The following is a 23,774-nucleotide window of genomic DNA, read 5'->3' on the forward strand; positions in this document are numbered from 1 at the left end:
CGCGCTATCTCAGAGTGTGAAGAATTTATAAAGCCAATCTAAGACCAATAATGACATATGCCTCAGAAAGAAGACCCGACACAGCCACAACGCAAAGGCTACTGGAAACGACAGAGATGAGAATACTGAGAAGAATTACAAAAAATACGCTGAGAGATCGAAAGAGAAGTGAAGACATTAGAAGAAAATGTAACGTACAGTGTATAAATAAATGGACACAAAATAGAAAAAAAGAATGGAATAACCACATAAGCAGAATGGAGGAGACCAGTGTTGTCAAAATAGCAAGAGATAAGTCACCAATCGGCAGAAGTATCACCGACTGCCAAAAGATGGAGTAACAACCTTCCATAGAGGTATTAATCTGCCAATGAACAAGCAGAATTGCTTATAAAGAGGAAGAAAAAGAAGAAGATGTTGCTATAGTCGAGTCATTCTTTCTGGTTCTGTGAAGAGGTGGAACATATGTCGCAATGACATAAAAAAATTTCAGAAGCAGACTTCTGTTGTTAAAGAGTCATAATGACTGTCTTAATATAATAATGAATTTGTATATATCTATACTCTTTCACTTATTCTTATCCATACTTCACAGATTAAAACTAACGATGGCAATTAATAGTAAAAATTAAGCATAATGCGTTACTTCTAAGAATTTATTACTTTACAAATTCAACTACTACAAAAAATGTACAGACCAAACCTTCAAAATGCTCACGTCCAATAAATTCTTGGTGAATGATAAGGCTGTAACTTTTTTACAAAGTGTGTCAAATCAAATCTAAAAATAAAAAGGAAGTACTTAAAAATCAATTAGTTAAACCAATTCCGCCTTCGTTAAACTAACGAATTAAAATAATAGTACAGTACTCATTATGGGATGATACTATTAGTACCGCCTTTATTATTCGCGCTATCTCAGAGTACCAAGTTAGCAATATAAAACTGACATGAATTTATGATTTTAAACAACTAGTAGATTGCATAAACTTGCGTTGTCCATCATAATAACTGAATTTTTAGTGCATTTAGGTGAATGAATGCAATCATTTGTTCTAAATATTCTTCAAACACATCTCCGTTCATCTCTGAGTGATAATAACATTTTTTCTTTGATTCAAATAAAAGTAAACACTCCGCGATAAATTCATTTACACTACCAATATGTGGAACTATTAGTCCTCACCCTTACCAGTTGAACGTCCTTTTATAAATGCTTCTTGAGCTGTTTTTATGTTTTTATCTTCCCAAACTCTTCCTACAGAATGTCCGTCACTAATTCATGGTTCATCCAAATAAATAAATAATCTTGTTTTCTGACCTATGTTTTTTATTTTTCGTAGGGACATTCGTCCCCAACATACAATTTCTTCGGATTCGATAAGCATCAACTGTCTGCAAAATTTTCGTATTTGAACGCTTTCCAAAGATTAGTTCTACTCTACAAACCGAGCCAGGATTTGAACGCACATCCACTAGAGCATTTCAGCAAGTGAAATGAGAGTCGGTTCTACTAATCGTGGGTAAATCAGGATCATCGAGAATAGTTCGTAAAACTTTTATCTAAAGATGATATTTGGTTGTTAAAAAGAAAGAATGGACTATCCTACGAATGGGATTTTTAAAACAATCATTCAGCTCGATAGGCGATTGGCGATCATGATGACAATCTTTATCTTATCTGCAGCAGCGCGGAAAAGCTGCACAGATATTGTATTGAACCAGATTCTGAGGTTCTCTAACCAAGATGTTCTTCTTCTTCCCGGACCTCGTTTTCCAAATATTTTTCCTTGCAGGATGACTTGAAGGAGAGCATATCGGGATTCATGTCGCATAATATGTCCGAAGAATTGTAACTTTCGAGATTTGATGGTGGTCAGTACCTCTCGGTTCTTATTCATTCTTCTGAGGACCTCCTCATTTGTGACTCGGTCAGTCCACGGGATCTTAAGTATTCTCCGATATAGCCACATCTCAAATGCTTCCAGTTTTCTGCACATATCTTCGTTCAAGGTCCACGATTTAACACCATAAAAAAGGACAGAGAAGACGTAGCATCGCAGCATTCTTACTTTTGTATCAAGAGAGAGGTTGTGACTCTTGAAGAAGGCCTCCATCCGATTGAAGGTGGATCTAGCTTTTCCGATGCGTGCTCTAATCTCCTGGTTGGTGGTGCATTCTTCATTTACTATGGTGCCGAGTTAGTTGTAGTGCGTCACTCTTTCTACAGGAGATTGGTTGACGTAGAGTTGACCTTCTGTTATCCTTTTCTTGCTTATTATCATATGCTTTGTCTTCTTAATGTATATATTGAGTCCATATTGTTGACTGTAATACGTGATTTTGTTCATAGGAACTTGTAGGTCTTCTAAGTTGTCCGCAAATACTATGGTGTCATCTGCATATCTGATGTTGTTTAGCCGGTAACCATTTAGTAGAATACCTTTTTCAGTTTCGTGCAAAGCTTCGATAAATATTCATTCAGAGTACAGATTGAAGATTAGAGGAGACAAAATACAGCCTTGCCTCACTCCACGCATGATTTCTAATTATCTTCAGATCTTGGTTGTTAATTCCTGCTTCTTTTAGTATTTGCATCATCTTGGCGTGCTGTACTCGATCAAACGCTTTCTCGTAATCAACCAGACATGCGTATACGTCGCAGTTGATGTCTCTGCATCTCTGGAATAAGACTTGTACTGAGAACAAAGCCTCTCTAGTACCAACAGCATTTGTGAACCCGAACTGGTTGGGGGAAATTTGACTTCCACACAGTTTGTAGATTCTTCTATGAATTATCTTTAGGAACAATTTTAGGAGATGACTCATGCGCCTTCTTCTTCTTCTTCTTCACGTGCCATCTCCGCGACGGAGGTTGGCAATCATCATGGCTATTCTGATCTTCGATGCTACTGCTCTGAATAGTTCAATTGATGTGCATCCGTACCATTCCTTCAAGTTACGCAACCATGAGATTCTTCTTCTTCCTACACTTCTCTTGCACTGGATTTTCCCTTGTATAATCAATTGAAGTAGGTTGTATCTCTCATTACGCATAACATGCCCCAGGTATTGGAGCTTTCGTGTCATGGTTTCCAATACTTCCATCATGAGGCTATAGTACGGTAATTTTCGCATTTTTTTGGCTCCTAGTTTTTTTTTGGAAGAGCAATAAACTCATATTTCAGCCATTCTGTTGGTATAACTTCTAAAGAGTTGTATATGTTGTTGAATATCTTTTTGATTATTGCTATTGATTCGTAGTCCATTAGTTTGAGTAGTTCTGGTTGTATATTATCAGGGCCTGTCGCTTTGTCATCCTTTAACTGTATTATTGCGGAATAAACTTCCTGCTGTAATATTCTTGGTCCATCATTTACCTCTTGTTCTAGCTCAAAGGTGTTATCTCTTTGGTCTTCAAATAATTTTTCTAGATATTCTTTCCACGTTCTTATTTTACTCTGATGTCTAAGATGATGTTTCCGTCAGAATCAGTTATATTTCCTTTCTGCCTTCGTCTTAGTCCCCTGTGAGTTGTTTAACTTTCCTATGTACATTGTGACTATCGTACTTTCACTGCAGTCTCAATTTCTTCGCATCTTTCCCTTGCTTCTTTTTCTTTCGCTTCTCTGATTTTCGTTCTTATTAATATATTTATGGTTTTATATTTGTTTGGGTCATTTTTATCCTTTGCATTTTGCACTATTGTACTATGTAATATGTTTGATCGTTTGTTCTTTGTTCGATTCGTCTCTAATCGCAGTCACTTGCTTGGACTCTCATCCTCGTATCAAGATCTTTCAGCATACGTAGGTCGTATGATTGTGCTTTACGCGCTATCTCAGAGTTGAGTTTGACTCGAAATACTCCCACCAGTGGAACGTGGTCTGTCTCCAAGTCTGCTCCAGGATAAGTCTTGACAGATGTAAAGCTGTTTCGGAATCTTTTATTTACTAAAATGTGGTCTATTTGATTCCTAATCATTCTCCCGGGTCTGTCTTGAAGGGATTTCCACGTGTACAGCTTGCGAGGTGTTAATTGGAAGAATGTGTTGGTGAAAACAAGTTCTGAGTCTTCTGCGAATTTTTCTAGGAGGTCTCCTCTCTCGTTTCTGACTTCAAGTTTATGTGCTCCAATGTACTGTGTCTTATCGCCAGCTCCAATCTTGGCATTAAAATCGCCCATAATGATGAGAACTTCCTGTCGAGGAATTGTCTGTATGATACTGTTGATGTTCTGATAGAACTCAATTGCTTCTTCCTCGTCTTTTTCTGCAGTGGGAGCAGTGGGTAAAGTTATAGCAGCCGATTTTTCTTCTTTGAACACTTTATATATTATAATTGAGATTCCAAATCACATTGCTGTAGACGACATTTCAACTATACTGTCAACGGTATTGGAAAGATTCTGTTACCGAAAATAATTATTGTAGACATTTAATATAACGCTCTTAGTTACGTAATACATGGTCCATCTTTAATTTTTTGATTGGTATATTGATTCTTGATTCCATATTCGATAAACTCACTATTAGCTATCATAAAAACCTAACTATAATAATGTCGACTCACTTTATTCGCTTACAAATTACTGGGCAAAACTATTCTGATTATAATAAACGAACTCCAATAAATTGAATTGTAATTTCTTGATGCACATCTCTGACCTGTTTCTTATACGCGCTATCTCAGAGTTAAAAATAGCAGGTAGAAGATCTTTAGGGTATACTGGTGATATGCACAATGGTTTATCTAAATTGACGACAAAACCTAGATAGTTTCTTTTCTGAGAAAGTACTCTATATTATTTTTGAAATATAGTATAGTAAATACTCTATTATGCTGGTCAGTTCACGTAGACCGCACAATTAGACTTGTCTCTGGAAATAATCAAATTTTTAAAAACTGAAAATTGCTTTTCTGCATAACGTAAAGTTGGACATATGAATTAAAACCAAAATAGTATGGCGTTTAGTCAAACATTTTGCGTTTGAATCGGTATCAATAGAGCGATATAACTGTTATATCTGTCTCCAAAAGTCCTTCCGAGTTTGAATATGTATCAGCTCGAGGGACTAAAGAGGTGGAGACACCGAAATAACAGCTGTATCGTTCTATTGGTACCGATTTAAACGCGAAAAGTTAGACTAATCTGTGCTCCAACGCCATAATATTTGGCTTTTAATTCATCAGGCAGCAATTCGATCACTAGGAAATAAAACTCGTTTTGTTTTATTTTAATATTTCGTCACGATTTTGTGACTTCCTCGGGAGAAAACTGCAAATTTATTAGAATTATTGCGATGTTAACAAAGTGAATTTATGTCCTGTCTTTAAGTGGTGGTCCACTAAGGCACAAGAGTTTTTTCTAATGGCGCAGTCACTTTTGTGTTGAGTGACACGTTGCTTAAGTCATTGTTGATCTTGAACCAATATAACAAGTTTAATATTTACTGCAATTTATTCGATTAATTATGTTTAGACAGTGGCGGTACGTTAATAAGAACACAGGAGAATGTAGACTCCAAAATAATTTCAATATTAAACTTATAAGTTTTTTTTGTTTAATAACATATAGTTTACTATAAAAACAGTACCAAGTGTCTACCAAGAGTACCAAGCTGTTTAACGCTGTAGTTAAATTATTTTATGTGAGTTCTCAATAAGCTTCTAAAAAATGTCTCATGCGGAGGCCTGGGTCATTTCTATTTTTATATTTTAATATTTGTGCACCCCCATTATTTACACTTTTACACCATAATGTACAACATTGTATCATCATCAATCAGCCCTGAGTTGACCATTGTTGAACATAGGCCTCCTCTAGACTTTTTCATCTGCTTCTGTTCTGCGCCTCTGCTATCCAATTGGTCACGATTCTTTTGAGGTCGTCGTACCATCGCGTTGAGGGTCTTCCTCGGCTTCGCTGTCGGCCCGTGGTCTCCACTCAAGCAATTTTTTTGTCCAACTGTCGTCTTTCATTCTTGCAACATGTCCTGCCCATCTCCATTTTTGTTTTGTAATATGTTCGATAATGTCTTCCACTCCGGTTCGTCTACGAACTTCCTCGTTTCTTATTCTATTTCTTAAGCTTATTCCAAGCATTGATCTCTCCATCTTTCGTTGTGTCCTTCTCAATTTTTCGGCTGATGTTTTTGTGAGAGTTAAGGTTTCTGCTCCGTATGTGAGGACTGGTAGAACGCACTGGTTAAAAGCTTTTCTTTTTAAATGGATCGGTATATTTGTTTTAAATACGTCTCTCATTTTTCCGAATGCAGCCCAACCCAGACTTATTCTTCTGAGTATCTCGCATGTTTGGTTATCTCGCGTTAACCTTATTTCGTGACCCAAATACACATATTTTTCCACAAATTCTATGAGCGACTTTTCGATTTCTATTAGTTCATTGGGGACGAGATTGGTCATCATTTTTGTTTTTCCATAGTTTATTGTTAAACCTACTTTCTGGGTTACTTGCTGTAGTTGTTGTAGCATAACTCTGGCTTCTCCTAAGTTATCTGTTATGAGAACAATATCATCGGCATATCTGAGATGATTGAATATCTTTCCATCGATGCTAATACCCTTTGATTCCCACTCTAACCGTTTAAATGCGTACTCCATAACTGTTATAAATAGTTTTGGCGACAAGGTATCTCCCTGCCGCACCCCTCTGTCAATTTTTATCTTCTCAGTCATGCAATGGAGGTTAACGGTTGTTGTCGCATTTCGTATATATTTCGAATAATATTTGCATACCTGTGATCTATTCTGCATTCTGATAGTGCTTTTAAGATAGCAACTGTTTCGACTGTGTCAAATGCTTTGTGGAAGTCGACAAAGATAAGAGCAAGAGATCTGTTATATTACTGCAAATGGTCGTTTGTTCCGTGTCTCGCTCGAAATCCTGCCTGTTCTTCTGATTGATAGAAATCGAGTTTTGCTTGTATATATTCAAAATAATACAGTGCATAACGACTTTTTGTATTATCTTATGTGATTGCGAGCGGTCAATATTATAGATGTGTTGATCAGCTACAGTTATACGAAGATATAAATTTTCAGATTTCAAGACCGAATATTTTCAGAGATAAATCAAATTTAACGAACGCACTGTAATCTTTCGGTACTGTGTTTTTAGAATAATGCATTTTAATTAAAAATCTTTAAATTTTTCTGCATTTTATGAAGTTGGATACTAAAGTTGAGATAATATCAAGTTAACGGCTATACAGATACATACTCGGCATTTTTAGTTAGCTTTACACAGAATTTCGCAAAATTGGAATTCTTTTCCCATGAAATATCCAGACTGACGAGCTGTAAAATGTTTCTACAAAAGAAATTTATATCCGGATTTTATGGAAACTTTTATTGAAGTTATCGGGTACATTTTCCAATATTTATTTTGAATTGTTGATTATCGCACTACAGATAAAAAATGCCAACTAAAGCCATTTTTGATAACTAAAGCATTTCTGAATAGAGATTGTGATCTCCAATGTTTTCCCAAAGATAAGTTTTAGGACTTTCCTATCCGCTTCTTATATACAAGAGTATTTCATTAAATGCAGAGAAAATTTTACAAAGCCAATACAAACTTTACCTAAATTTTGCATTTTCTTTTTCTTTAGAATTTATCCGAAGCGGAAAAGCGAAAAGTGAGTTTCTCCATAGACGGCTCGATAAAAAATGGAGATCCATCACACGATGCGTTATTGAAGTCTAACGATAAGCAGCAGACAATTATAGATATGAAAGACGATGCCTATCCATTTAACACTAGCAATGATGATATCAGGAAGGCTCATAATGACGCTATACTCAAGAAGATTCCTATCGGCGCTCAAGGGTCCACTGTTCTTGTTGGTGAGGTGGATTTTCTGGAACAGCCTGCGATTGCTTTTATCCGGTTGGCAGAGGGAATCGTTATTCCTTCGTTGATTGAAGTTGACATTCCAGTTAGGTAAGTTCTTTGATTAATATAGACACTGCGCCATCTGCATGTAGGGTATTCTTAGCGTATGAGAGATTAATTATTCATAAATCTACATTGACCAAAATTTCGTCCATAGTTTCTGTCTCTAAAGTAAATATTTAGTAGTAATCCAGTAGTAGTAGTAAACCAAAGGTGGAAATCAAATAACGATCTTAGTTACAGCAAAGCAGTGAAAAAACAAAAAGAAAAAGTCATCATAGTAAAACCAAACGACTCAAATCAAACAAGTGAAATAACCAGAAAGAATATTGAAGATAAAATCAACCCATGCAACTTGGGAGTTGGTGTTTCAGAAGTTAAGTATATTAGAGATGGAGGAGGTTCCTATAAGATGTACGGGTAATAGAAAAGAAAATGTACAGGATGTCTGTAATAATATAAAAATGTCATTGGGCCAGTCCTATGATGTAAAAGTACTTGAAAAGATGAATCCCAGAATAATAGTGTTTAACTTAGATAAAAAGGATATAGAAGATGAAGATCTTCTAATTGAAAAAATTGTAGTACAAAATGGTATAACAACAGAACCAAGTGTAAGAGAACTAAAGGTAATCCATACTATGAAAAACAGAAAAGGAATGGTAAATATTATATTCCAGATGGATGTGCATACCTACGAACGCATTAATAAAAATGAAAAGTTGCATATTGGTTGGAAGAGCTATTTTTTTAGAGAAAGTGTAAATGTTAAACAGTGTTACAATTGTTGGAGGTTTGGTCACTTTGCAAAAGAGTGCAAAAAAGAGACGCCCACTTGTCAGCAATGCGCTGGTGAGCATCACGTAAAAGACTGTAAATCACGTATAGTTTGTTGTGTAAACTGCAAATATGCAGAAGAAGTTTTAAAAATTTCTAATATTGATTGGAAACATAAAGCATATGATAGGAATTGTGAAGCCTATAAGAAAGTAGTAGAGCGATTACAAGAAAAAATAAGGTATCCTGAATTATCACATGGTAATTGTAAAATATAGCAATCAAGTCCAACCATTCTGTACCTAAACATTCAAGGATTTAGCACACATAAAACACAGTTATCATGGATTGCAAGTCAGAAAAAGCCAATTATTATGTGTTTATCGGAGACCCATGTTACCTCAGATTTTGCATCAAATGAAATAGATATTGATGGCTACAACTCAGTTGTTGGTTTTTCTTCAAGTAGACGTACAGGAGGAACATCAATTTATATACAAAAAAGGTATCGTTATAAAGAAATTATTAAAACGCGCTATCTCAGAGTGGTTAACAGGAATACAAATAAATATAGAAAACCAGAAATATTACATCTATTGTCTGTACCATTCACCTAGTGCAAGTCATGCGGAATTTTTGGAGGAGTTGGATGCGTTTTTTAGATATCATTGAGATTGATGCTATCTTTGTGATATTGGTAGAGACTTTAATATAGATTTGGCAAGTATAAACTTTTACTCTATGAAATTAAATGATATTATTATTAAAAATGGTACCTATCAGCTAATAAACGAATACACAAGGATTACAAAATCGACATCTACTAGGATTGACCTAGTACTTACAAATCAAAAAGAATTAGTTGCAAGGTGCTCCCAACTCCAAAGATTACAGATCACTCGATAATTGTAGCTGATCTGGGTAGAAACAATGAGACGACACTTACAAAAACCTATAGAAAGTACAATATAATGGATGTGACAAGATTTCAAATGAAACTTATGGATATGCAGTGGCCGTCAAGTTCCTCTATAGATGTAAGTAACAATGCTGATATTCTAATAACTAATGTATTGTCTGCACTCGATCAGTTTGCTCCAGAAAAGTCTATTAATATGAAGGATGTTTGGGGAAATAAATTATGGTGGAATGAAGACATTGCGAATGAAATTAAAAAAAAGAGATCAATATTACAAAAAGGCTATATTTACTAAAACTGATACTGACTGGGATGATTTCAAACAACAAAGAAATAGAGTCGTAGCATTAATCAGAATTACCAAACAAAATTATTATCAGGAAAAAATAGATGATTGTAAGAACGACCCAAAAAGAATGTGGAAAACATTAAAGGAGCTTGTAAACGGCAAAAAAAAACCATGAAGCTAAAAGTGAAATAATATTTGATGGTGGGGGGGTTACTGGTAAAGAGATAAGTGAAAGATTTAATATATTTTTTCTAGACAGTGTAAAAAAACATAGCAGATAGCATTATTTCAAACAAAACCCACCAAGAAATTTGTAGTTCAATAAATGTCGACTGCAAAATGGAAAAAATTCAAAATGTTAGAAATGAAAGATTTAAAAAAACAAATGAAAGAAATGAAAAACAAAGAAAGTAATGTTGATGGTATTACAGTTCAAATTTTAAAGAGTTCCTTTGAAGTAATAGGCGACAAAATTTTGCATATTATAAATGGTAGTCTAGAAAGTGGCGTATTCCCAAGTAAATGGAAGAGGAAGTCTGGTTGTACCAATTGAGAAGGTTCATGGAACTTTTAAAGTGTGAGGAATTTCGACCCATAAATATGGTACCACCATACGAAAAACTGCTGGAATTATGTGTAAATGATCAAATAGTGAGTACTTGGAAAGCAATAATGTGTTAACTAAATTCCAAGCAGGGTTTAGGAGAGGAAATTCCTGTGAGAGTGCAATGCAGACGGTTTTGTTTGACTGGAAGGGTGCGCTGGAGTGCGGGGAAAATGATTGGTGTGGTTTTCTTAGACTTTAAACGTGCATTTGAAACCATAAACAGGACAACTGCTATTGAGAAAGATGGAAAGGTATGGCTTTGGTGAAAAAATTATAAAGTGGTTTCAAGAATATTTGACTGATAGAACACAAGTGACAAAATATGGTGCCATTTAATCGGCTCAGACATCTCTGTATGGTGTGCCACAGGGAACTGTGTTAGGTCCTACTCTTTTCATACTGTATATAAATGATATTGTTGATGTTGTTAAAAAGTGTAAGGTACAGTTGTTTGCCGATGATACTGTGATATATGCAATAGGGGATAAGGTAGATGAAATAATCGATATAATAAATGAAGAGATATGTAATATATTAAAATGGCTCGATAATAATTCCTTAAGTCTTAATGTAAATAAAACAAAAATGATGCTTATAAAGAATAAAAATTTTATATTAAATAACATAATAAAAGATGTAAAAATTAATAATATTGCTTTGGAGAGAGTGGTTCAGTATAAGTATTTTGGGATGTATTATAGATGAAAATTTAAGTTTTGTTGAACATTTTAAGTTTGTTACAAACAAAATAGCAAAAAAAATCTATGCATTGGGAAGAAATGTCAAAAAATTTAAGTTGCTGGTCTAGGTTGACCATATATAAATCGATTATTGCTCCCCATCTCTATTTTTGCTCTACATTGCTGTTTTTAATGAATGCTTCTCAAATGAATGTACTGCAGAAAAAACAAAATAAAGCCTTAAGGATAATATTAGGATGTAGTGTATACACTAGTAGAACTGACATGCTAACAATGGCAAATGTTTTAAGTGTAAGACAGACAATTGTATGTAATAGTATGATTTTTGTTTATAAAATGTTAAATGGTCTGATACCTGTGCATTTGTGTAATAATTGTACCTTTGTTCGAGATGTACATGAACACAACACACGTTCTAGAAATAACTTTTATCTGAATAGGATCAACACTAATTTTGGTCAGAACAATCTTTTTTATAGGGGATTAAAGCAATACAATGAATTACCGGAAAACATTAAGGCTTCTGGAAACTTAGCTCAATTTAAAAATTTATGTAAGATATATGTTAAGCAAAGCATTGTGATTTAATTTTAAGGGTATAAATTGATGTATTTATATGTATATTTTTCTAGCCATGTGCTATTAATCAAGATTATTATTATTATTATTATTATTAATACCGACAAAACACATCCCAGTCGAATTCCTCTCCGGATATACTTAAACAATGTATTTATGTGATAGTTAGCTGCTGTCTTCCTTTTTATTTCGTCTTCCCACGATTGTTTCTCACGAACATGTATATATATATATATATATATACATATATATATATATACATATATATATATATATATATATATATATATATATATATATATATATATATACCAGTATTGCCTTTTGTCCTACAGGACAAAAGGACAAGAGGTGCTGAAACTTTTTTTTTGACATATCTAAATTCAATATTCTTACTCTGGAAATTGTGTTCAAGACATTTTAAAAATTAAAATTAAAATAATGAGGTTATGCAATTGTTTGTTTCTCCTTCAGTACCTGGCATATTTCTTAGTCTCTTGTATTTAGTGATCTGATGTTTTTCGATGATTTTTTCCTGGTCCTTGTCATTCCATCAGTCCGAGGCTTCATATTAGTTATATAAGTAATTATTATTTTATTTACAAGTAGTCTGCTAATTCAAGTTTTCTTTAAAGGATATAATGAAATGATTGTCTATATTATTTCTTTGTTTTATATTTATGTTTATATTTTCAGATTCATATTTCTCCTACTGGGTCCCAAACTGCCAAACATCGATTACCACGAAGTCGGTCGATCCATATCAACCTTAATGGCCAATCAGCAATTCCACAATATAGCTTACAAAGCGGAAAATAGAAAAGAATTATTATCAGCAATAAACGAATTCCTAGACGACAGTATTGTGTTGCCTCCCGGCGACTGGGAGCGACAGGCTTTGCTGCCTATCGAAGAGATCAAGGCCAAAAGTGAAGCAATCAAGAGACGAAAGGAAAACGCGTTGAGGAAGGCTCAAGAAGCTCAAGGGATTATAGTGAAGCCTTTGTTATCTCAAGGTAAGTTGTATGTAGGTTTCTGATACCAAATAGGCGTCTGGTTTTTTTTTAATGTGAGTCTTGGAGTTTCTTATCTGGAGCGATTCGGCCATTAAGTCAATCCATAATTTAAATTCAGAATATACCATTGGTCTTTCTGTAGCAACGCCCGGAGGTTGGCTGTGGTATTACCTCACCTAAAGAATGGACCATTGAGCAATGAGATTGGAAACCACAGAAGACCAATCTCTTGCTGTTCTTTTAATTAGTGAAGTATTCGGTACTCATATGAATATTTTCTAAGACATCGAGGTATGCGTTGTTCACTTCTTCGTTCCATGTACCTATCTAATGCTCATCGATTGTGAAATTGTTTCTAGGATTGTTAACTGTTCTTGTTTTCGGGATCTCAGCCGCAGTTAACACTGGTTGAGCTGATCGATGTCGGTATTTATTGGCAGTGATGGATTATTTTGATATTTCTGACATTAGATTTAAGCGCAGCTAACCGTCGTGTTTTGGATGGTGCAATGTTGCTTAAAACCGGAAGCCATTGAGTTGGCTTACTCTTTATGGTCCCCGTAATATATCTCATGGTTTGTTTTAATTGTACAGCTAGAACGTTAGTGTGGTGACTATTTAGTCCGACTGGAGCACAATATTCGACTGTTAAATAGACTAATGCAAGAGCTCTTGGCCTGATTGTGTCTGCATTGGCTTCCCAAGAAGTGTTTGCAAGCGTATGAATGCTGTTACGAGTTTTTACTTTAGGTGCAGGTATGTAAGTGTTGCTTGAAATTTAAAATGCGATCTAGTATTACACCAAGATATTTTGGGTTTGATTATGTTTTATAATAACTCCTTCGCTTTCTATGTTTAGAGTCTGTGGTTTACTTCGTGGCTATTTAAATGGAAAGCAGTAACTTCTATCTTTGTAGGATTTGGTGGAAGACCCCATTTTTCAAAATATGTATTTTGTGAAGGTATAAATTAGTATGAAAATAGAATATACCTATTAGTTACATTGTCTGATATTGTGTTTTGTTTTCAGATGGCGATAAAAAGCCCCCATTTGACGACCCCTTGGAGCGCACCTGCCGTCCGTGGGGAGGCCTAATCAGAGACTTAAAGCGTCGTTATCCGTTCTACAAAAGCGACATCGTCGACGGTCTAAACTCTCAATGCGTGGCAGCGGCCATCTTCATGTACTTCGCCGCCGTATCAGGTGCTATATAGCGTTTGGCGGCCTCACGGGTGACAAAACAGAAAATCTTATCGGCATATCAGAAACCCTTTTATGCACCAGCATCGGAGGGATAATTTTCGCTCTCACCTCAGCCCAGCCTATTCTTATAGTCGGCACTACAGGAGCTCTCTTACTCTTTGACGAAAGTTTGTTCGAATTTTGTAAATCCATGAACATTCCATTTTTAACCGACGAGGGTATTTATCGGACTTTGGCTGGGAGTTCTCGGCGTGCTAATAGCATCGTTCGAAGGCAGCGTTTTGGTAAAATTATTTACTAGATTTACAGAAGACATTTTCTCAACGCTCATAGTATTACTATATATAATGGAAAGTATGATGAACCTGTTCGCCGCATACGGTAAACATCCTTTATTACCTGATTATTGTATGAACGCGGTGACTTTTCCATTGGGGCAAAACGATACGTTCATCGGTGATAATAGTACTGACGTCAGTGTGGACGTGGTTAAAATTCCAATGAAAGATGCTCACGGGAACCCCATAAATCAACCAAATACGGCCTTGTTTTGTACTGTTCTGACGATAGGAACTTTCGCAATAGCTTATTACTTGAGGATGTTTAGAAACAGTCAATTCTTAGGACGAAGTGTAAGTAATCAACACGACAATATACAAATAATGTAGTGACTTAAATGTATTAGAGCTTTATCAAACGCATGTAGTTTTAAATAGTAAAAAAGTATATTGAACGCCCCAAATATACAAACTAAAAATACTTGGGTATTCATTTATCGTGATAACTTTCTTTGCCTAGATTTTCATAAAAAGTTTGGTTTACTAACTATATTTCTTTATAAATTTCCATTTCAAAAGAATCAGACACTTCCACGCTGCGACGTGAAAGATCTTTTATGTATATCCTACATCTATGTTTCAGTCCAAAGATCAAGCTTTTAACGTAGTCTATACTAGACTTCTATTCGTGTTACAAACATAATATTTCTGTAAAATTGGTGATTACACTGTGTATAGTTTTATGAAGATCTAACTGTATTTTTTCATAGCTTATAACTTTTCATAACTTTCCACTTGCCTTTGACCTGAACTATGATCGCAGTGGACTGCACTGCACACATTTGCTTCTTCCATTTTAATTTTTCCATTTTTTGGTACATCGCAGAATGATTCTAGTTCTAGAAAAGGATATCTGGCTCCTTCTTCAGCAATACCACCAGCAAACTCGTTATCAGCAATTCATTTGAGCTCTGGTACTCATAACAATATCAAACTAGTCCAACTTGAATCTAGGCGTATCAAAACTAGCATAATCAAGTATACGTTTCCACAGCCGACAAACTAGAATTTATAATAGAAGAGTAGTCGATTGTTCGAGTACGAGCATCGTGGCATTAGTAGTAGGTATACATTTATATGTGAAGTATTCTTTGACGCCATTAATCTCTGTTTGCAACCGTTTGAATGCAATCATACATAGATCTGCCTACTATTTGTGATATTTGATCAGCACAGTGTTTTGAGTGATCTTCCTCTGGTCCTGTTTAGGCCTAATGTTACTTTTGCCCAGATACTACAATTTGCATCCTCCACCTAGTTCTTTCACTTTTGTTCTCTCCACCTTGTCTCTTGAATGTAAGCAATTTCTACTATCCTTTTAATCGCATCTACCAACTCCTTACTCTTACCTGTAAGTCTTCTAAGATTCCAAGACTCTATAATGATTTTTCTAGCCTGTAATCGTGTTTTGCCTGAAATGTCCTTACCGGGAAATCCATACGGAGGATCTGTTTGCTTCCGGAATATTTTTACCTGAGCAGATTTCCTCATTTTAGTATAATCTTTATTACATTGGAGAAGATCTTTTTATTATTGTAGCCTGGCACGTCCTGCACGATTTAGCGACACCACCAGTGCAATGAAAGTGCAGTTTTATCTCACACCCGCTTACATTTTTATGTACAGAGGATCCCTACTGTAAGGACTGCTCTTGAAGCCGTCGTTATCCCGCCTCTAGAGGCACATACTTTACATGGGATATTTTCTGTAATACACCTGTAAAAAGTTTTTATTGTTGCGTTCTGCACATACAATGACCTCTATATAACATGATGCCATCAGAAAGGAAGGAGAATGCCTATGTTCAATCTAGAACGCGCTGATTTCTCACTTTCGCATTAAGTATATATTTTACCGTTAACAAATAATAAGCAAAAGAAATGTGAAACTCTATTCAAAATAAATAAAATTAATAAACAAATAACATATAATATACATTCAATTCTCATAAATCCTTAATAATTACAAATTAAAGTACGCGTGAAAAAGATACAAAAACCAGTACTTAATGATAACCCGACATGCTGTACCAAAGGTAAATGAATGGATGTAAAAACAACTATACGAAACTAAATATAATACAAACTTTGGTTATCTATATATCACACAAACCGCTTGTCTACGGATGAAATCATAACAGGAATATATTAGAATATGATAGGTACCTCAGGAAACACTAGAGTCGCAAGCTAGACGCTAGAGACGCCACCCCATAACACACAATCGTCTGTGTGGTTTAGCAGATGGGACTAGTCTTTCTCTGAAAAACGGCGCTTATTCAATAATTGTTTTTTACAAGTTGAGGCGACCGATATGTGGGCGATAATTACTCAAGCGATCTGCAATTTTAACACTTATTCCTCTATGGTTCTTTGTTTACAACAATGTATGAATGAACAGTCTATCCTTGCAACATTGTATACACAACCCTTTATTGTTCAATAGTGTCTATTTTTTGTAAGCGAAATCTTGGCTAAGTATACGAGGACAACCAAAACTAACAAAAAGTCTGTTCATAGTTTAACATTGTTTATATAAAGTTGCGAAACTGCAACATTTATATTTACATGCATCTACCTTAAAGTTTTCCATTCAGTCATTTAAAAGCAAAATAATTTTTCGAAAACATTTTATACTACTTGAAGCAATAACAAATATTTAGAAGGATAACAAAAACACAGTATCGAATCATCAAAGGGAAATAATGGATTAATTCCGTATCTAAACTTATCTTTTAAAAGTTAAACATACTGCCGAGGAAAAGTTGTTTCATTTATTTAAAGAATGGATAATCAAGTACTGATTTTCTTTTTAAAATTATCTTCAGGCCCAATTGTAATCCATACTTATTTATCCATGTATTTTTTTTTAGGCTAGAAGAGCTCTGGGAGACTTCGGTGTACCAATAGCAATAGTTATAATGGTCAGCGTCGACTACGTGATCCCTGCAACATATACGGAGAAACTCAATGTACCTATAGGCGGGCTGAAGCCGTCAAGTGCTGAATTGAGAGGATGGTTTATACCTCCAAGCGGTATTCCTGTTTGGATAATGTTCGCGTCCATAGTTCCTGCTATGTTGGTTTACATTTTGCTTTTTATGGAAACACAAATTTCTGAGTAAGTTTGTGTTAAGCATCACAAATCTTAACGATTAGGATTTTAACTTAATATAAATAAAACCTCAAACGATTAAACTGGAGGATTTTAATTAAAAAATCATAATTCATCACAAAAACTCAAACAGTTTAACTAACATAATTGCTTAAAAGATAAAAATGTTTCTGAACCTTGCAGTTTCTATTTAAAAACAAAAAAACTTTTTCAACCTCTCCCTCTTCTGCTTCTCCCTTAAACTATAAAGTGAGAACATTAAGAATTTAAACAAAACAAAGTTGAAATACATAGAAATCATGCCTATGTGAATAAAAAATTTAAATAAAAAAAAAAGATTTGCTTAAAAAAAATTGTTTAACCTCGTATATTTGCATGTCAGTGCCAGAAACAAGTTTAAAATAAAGTACTTAGGAGACTCTAAAACCGGTTTTAGGGCCGGTTGTTCGAACGCTCATCAAAACTTGATTGTAATCAAATATTTAATTACCAGCAAATACGTCACAGCAGCTGTCAAAATTATTAAAAATTGCTTATTATTATTGATTTGTAAATAAAACATAAAATTAACATCAGAAAGAGTTTAATTATGGTTTATTTTAAATTAAAACGCAAAATAATAAAAATTGAATAAAATGAATCAGTCAACATAATCAACCAATCTAGTTTTGATTAGAGTTCGAACAACCGGCCCTTAGACATTCAGATATTTTATTTGTATTATATAATGTATTTACGGCCTTAAAAAAGATCGTTTTCTCTACAAGTAAAGTATATTTACATATTTCAGAGTGTATACAATTATTGTGATTTGTTTTCAAAAAAACTATAGTTGTCAAAAATTTATTTCGAATCTAGGTTGAAAGTTAACTTATTTTGCGTTTTTTTAAATACCATCGAATACCTACTCAGGAACTAAATATTTTTCGGCCAAAAGAATGTCATAATTATTGTGTTTAAGCACTGTTGAATTCAGAACAACTTCAAGAAAGTCTCCTAGTACACACTAAACTGCATTTGTTGCAATTTAACAATCAATAAGGCCTAATACCAATGAAAAATAATAGTTTTTTTTTGTTAATGAAGTTTTCTTATAGTATAACGCATACCGCCATCTATTGTATAATGGCAACATTTACTGTACCTTTAAATATCGTATTAAAGATTTCTCTGAATATGTTTTTAGTTGAGATTGAGAATACTGCATGTTCTTCTTTAAATAGTTTTTTTTAATCAGTTTTTAGTATGGTTTTTAGTTATATAGTAATTATATTTATTGTTTATCAGGATCGTAATGTCAGAGAATAAAAAACTAAGGAATGCAATAAAAGTTATTCTATTTATTGGAATATAGATAGATAATATATAAAAATGGCATAATAAAATATTTTCAGAACCACATCAATAAAATCTGATGATTCTTTTGAATTCATTCTTATGGCACTAACATGGCTATTTTGACTTTGTTGACATAATGTATATATTATGTGTGACACACACATAATAAAAACATTATGTGTGTGTACTGAATATTTAAGAATAGTTAAGCGAGACAAGTGGGACAATCAATTCTCTGAACGATACTTAGTTCCTACTATATAGAAGGCTCTCTTTACGCTTCTCAAAAGTATGCAACTGAACCTAATAGTTGATTTACATAATATAGTTGGTGGTGTTTCAAAATTTACGGTTTCATTGAATTTTCTAACCAGGAATTGGTTGAAGGAGGTGTCAAATGACCTGAAAAAAATGGAAAATTTATAGGTAGCTCTTTTGGATATAAACTGGAATAAAATTAAACACGAAGAATTTGGATAACACGGAAAATTATTTTTCTCATTCTTCTTTTTATGTAGACATGACTATGTCTGTTTTTCAATGTGATTCCAGTAAGTTGTCGTTCCATCATTTTCGTGGTCTTCCTACTAATGGTCTTCCTATTGCCGTCTTTACTACTCTATTTGTTGTCATTCAGCTTATATGATCGTTCCATTCTACCCTTCTATTTCTTACCCAGTTCTTGATGTTCTCCACCTTGCATCTACGTCGTATATCTCTACTTCTAGCTCTTTCCCATCAATTTTTCTAATTGTTTTCATCTCTGCTGTTTCTAACATCCTTTTTGTCCTCTCTGTGCCAGGTCGTGTTTCAGCCGCGTGTGTCATTGTTGGTTTGATGACTGTTTTGTAAATTCTGCCGTTCATTTCTTTCCCGATATTTTTATTTCTCCATATTGTTTCATTTAGGCCACTAGATCTTCCACTTCAGTTTCGAGCTTTCCTTAGCTAGATAATGTGATGCCTAGATATTTAAACTCCATAACTTGTTCTATTATCTTACCTTTCAGTTCCAATTTACATCTTAGTAAATTTGTTGTAATTGTCATTTTGTCTTTTTGGAGAAATTAAACCTGTTAAATTTTCTGGTGGTTATATTAAATTGGTGCATCATACGTTGTAAATCTTCTTCACTTTGAGAGTAGTATAGCGTCGTCTTCATAGCAGATTATTTTAAGTTGTTTTTCTCCCATTTGGTATCCTTTTTAGTTCTTACTTTTTTTATTATTTCATCCATAATCAGGTTGAACAATAGAGGACTCAGGGAATCTCCCTGTCTGATCCCATTGTCAGCTTCAATAGGGTCGGTTGTTTTATTGTGTTGTTTTGGTAGATATTTTCGATCGTTTTGATTATTCCTAGAGGTATATCTCTTGCATACAATAAGTGGATAACGTCTTTTAATTTGACCCGCTCTAATGCCCTTCTACGCGCTATCTCAGAGTATAGATATGCTGGTTTGTTGTATTTTGATGATGTCTCTTGTACTTGCCTTATTATAAATATAGCGTCGGTGTATGATCTTCCTGGTCTAAAACCTTGTTGTTCTTCTGCTAGCGTTATAATATCATTCGGTTTATTTGTTATCACTTTGGTTGTTAATTTTAGTGGTGTGTTTAATAAATTAATTCCTCTGTAATTTTTCGGGTCCGATTTGTCTTCCTTTTTGAAGAGAGGTATTTGGATGCTTGATCTCCATTCTTGAGGAATTCTGTTTATTCTATTATTTTTTGTATTAGTTTTAATAGTGGTTTGGTCTGATCTGGTCCTCCGTACTTTAGGAGTTCGTTCGGTATTCTGTCCTCTCCTGGTGATTTTTTATTTTTTAATTTGCTTAATGCTTCGTTTACCTCTTTCTCCTCAATATTTATTCCTTCGTTTGTCGTCACCTCTGGTGTTGGTGATTCATTTTCGTCACCTTTATCAAATAGGGATCGAAGGTAGTCTACCCTATACAAGGAAAATTGGTTATAAAAATAAAGATTATTTAACAGGTTGAGTGATAATTGAAATTTAAGTAAAGGATGAAATTTTAGTATTATATTATACCAAAAATGTTTTACCAACAATCCACTTTTTAGGTTTGCAAACAGATTATAATCGCTACGAGCCAGATACTGGTCAATACGGCTAATAAGGCAGTAATTTAAAATGTATAGAATGGACTACATAAGGCAATAAATATCCGTCAGGTTCTACCATCATTTTTTGTTTTATAGCAAATTTTCTTTATATTACACTTCAAGCAGCAATTTTATCTTGCGAAAAAATACATTAAACTCTTAACATAGAAGCTATTATTGCATTTAACTTATTTTGCATTGTTGTTTTTTTAGATTGATCATTAGCAAGCCTGAGAGAAAATTGAAGAAAGGTACCGGCCTACACTTAGACATTGTTATCATCTGTCTTATCAATATCCTCTGCGGCTTCCTAGGCTTTCCCTGGATGTGTGTAGCAGCTGTCCGATCGATCGTCCATACTTCAGCTTTGACAGTCATGTCTAGAACTCATGCTCCTGGAGAAAAGCCACACTTGATAGAAGTAAAGGAACAGAGAATGTCTGCATTATTTGTTGCTCTATTCATAGGTAAGTTATTTGTAGTCTATCAGAAAATATAAACGACATTATTGACAATAAACATTTTAAATACTTGAGCTATAAATAACGAATGTATGTAATCAAATAAAATTGCATTTAAAGCGTATTCTTTTTGCTTTTTATGGCATAAGAATGTGGAAAACATAAAGCTTTACTCCAACAGTTATGAAAAAAACTAGTTGAACTGACCTATATACTCTGTTATGACACTAGAAACTTGAAAATTATTTCTCATTGACAATAGTTGTAGGAGGTTATGGTAGCATTGTTTACAAGTATCACTCTGTTCTTACCACGAAAACCACCCAAAAAAAACTAATAAAACTCTAAAACTGCGCAAGAAGTGTCCATATCCTCGAACGCCGAGTCACCGAATTGGGCGTAGCCTCGAGCGGAGACTTGAGGCCCGAGCAAGCAATTTCAAATCGAAGATAAGTCAGTAGAGAAATCAGGAAAGAAGCGCCTCACGCTAGCATTGATCGGGTTAGGATATCGTGTTAGAGTTCTTGTACCCAGTACTTCCTCAAGACAAGCACTTTGCTAAACGAGAGCCCCTATCGCGCATTAGAGTGTTATAGGGAGCAAAGGGATGGTCTGGTGCATTATCCTACTCGCCACATTAAACTGTAACACCCAAATGTCCTTCAAAGGGGTGTGCAAGTCTCTTGGGCTGGGTTTAATTAAATTGCTTGCCTGTTGCCAACTGATAGCACTCTTGTCTAAGGTGACCACAACGGCGATGAAGAGGATAAGAACATTCGAAAGGACGAATTCAACGGAAGTGGCAACCCCGGCTTTTAGGCGTAGTAGAGAAGCATATCACTTATTTTCCAACATCTTTGGGTGGAACAGCTAATAAGTGGAAAGACACTCTTTTGCCATGGAATTAAGAAATTGGTTCCGAAGGCGGAGAAACTATAAATTAGTCAAAGGTATAAAGATGCATAAAGCAAAGTAAAACTACTGCATTAAAGGTATTTGCGCACTGGATTTAGCAATCTTCTTCTTAGAGTGCCATATCCCTACGGAAGGTCGACGACTACCATACTTATAATATTTTTATACTGATCTCGGTCTTGCGCTACGTGTAGCAATTGGTCCGCTGTCAAACCTGTCCACTGCCGCAAATTCCTCAACCAAGAGAGTTTCTTCCGTCCTATCCATTTCTTTCCTTCGATTTTACCGTTGAGAATTAGCCGAAGGAACTCATATCTTGGTCCTCTGATTATATGTCCAAGATATTCTAGTTTACGCCTCTTAATAATATTTAATAGAGTTCGTTGATGTCCCATTCTTCGAAGAACTTCTTCGTTTCTACTTCTGCTAGTCCATGGAATTTTTAGTATCCTTCGATACAACCACATCTCAAACACCTCGATTTTATTCATGATATCGGCGTTTAAAGTCCAAGTTTCACATCCATACAAAAGTACAGACCACACGTAACATCTTGTAAACTTTTCACGGATTTCCAAATTTAATGAGTTATTGGATAATAGAGGCTTGAATTTTTGAAATGAGTTTCTTGCCTGTTCAATTCTACATCGAATTTCGAAGGATGGATCTAGATTTTGGGTAATCCAACACCCAAGGTATTTGAATCTCTGAACTCTCTGCAGCGGTTGTTGGTTTAATATCAGTTTGGTTGCGCCGATATCCACTTTACTGGTCACCATGTATTTAGTTTTATCGATATTTATCGACAGTCCCCAATTTGTGCATTCCATGTCAACTCTATTGATTAGCTCCTGCAGATCGTCGATGTTTTCAGCTAGAATCACAGTATCGTCGGCGTACCGTATATTGTTAATTTAGCAATAATAATAATAATTTAAGTGAAAACATTAATTATCATGGACGGCAGGGGACAACAATCTTAAGACTGCAGGGCCCCTCTGCTTCTTCATGTACCATGGCCTTTCCGAACATTGATTACCATCATATCTATCTTTATTTTATTCACTACGACTCTAAATAGCATGCTTGTATCAATACCATAGCAATCTCGCAAGGTATTCCACCATGAAGTCTTTCTTCGTACTGGGCTACATTTGCCTGCTATTTTCCTTTGCATAATATTTTGTAGCTACCTATATTTGGGACGTCTCATTACATGTCCGAAGTACCCCAGCTTTCTAGTAGTGCGAAATTTCGAACCTTCTACACCCAAGAAAATTCTTCTGTAGGCCTCTCTTATGTCGTTAATATGCGAAATCCTTGCAAAATAGCGACATGGAACGTAAGAACCATATTTGAGGCATAAAAATACCAAAAAAATGTAAATCTGCATCCTCGGAATAAGTGAAATGCGATGGTTGCGATCGGGAGTCTGTGATGTTGATGTATATCAAGTGTACACTCTGAGATAGCGCGT

At 34.8% G+C, this 23,774-nt stretch overlaps 1 protein-coding gene across 1 annotated transcript; it reads left to right on the forward strand.

Annotated features, from left to right (window-relative positions):
- Nucleotides 1-7,633: 7,633 nt before the first annotated feature.
- On the forward strand, nt 7,634-21,388 carry LOC140431809 (anion exchange protein 3-like; the record flags this gene model as incomplete). The annotated part of the gene is given in 7 exon segments (XM_072519689.1): nt 7,634-7,965; nt 12,486-12,805; nt 13,836-14,014; nt 14,017-14,220; nt 14,222-14,641; nt 17,220-17,467; nt 21,135-21,388. Coding segments are annotated over 7 exon segments (1,957 nt in total), but the record flags the coding sequence as incomplete, so codon positions are not given.
- Between the last annotated feature and the right edge of the window lie 2,386 nt (nt 21,389-23,774).

This window comes from Diabrotica undecimpunctata, unplaced genomic scaffold, assembly GCF_040954645.1.
Source record: "Diabrotica undecimpunctata isolate CICGRU unplaced genomic scaffold, icDiaUnde3 ctg00002039.1, whole genome shotgun sequence".
NCBI lineage: Eukaryota > Metazoa > Arthropoda > Insecta > Coleoptera > Chrysomelidae > Diabrotica > Diabrotica undecimpunctata.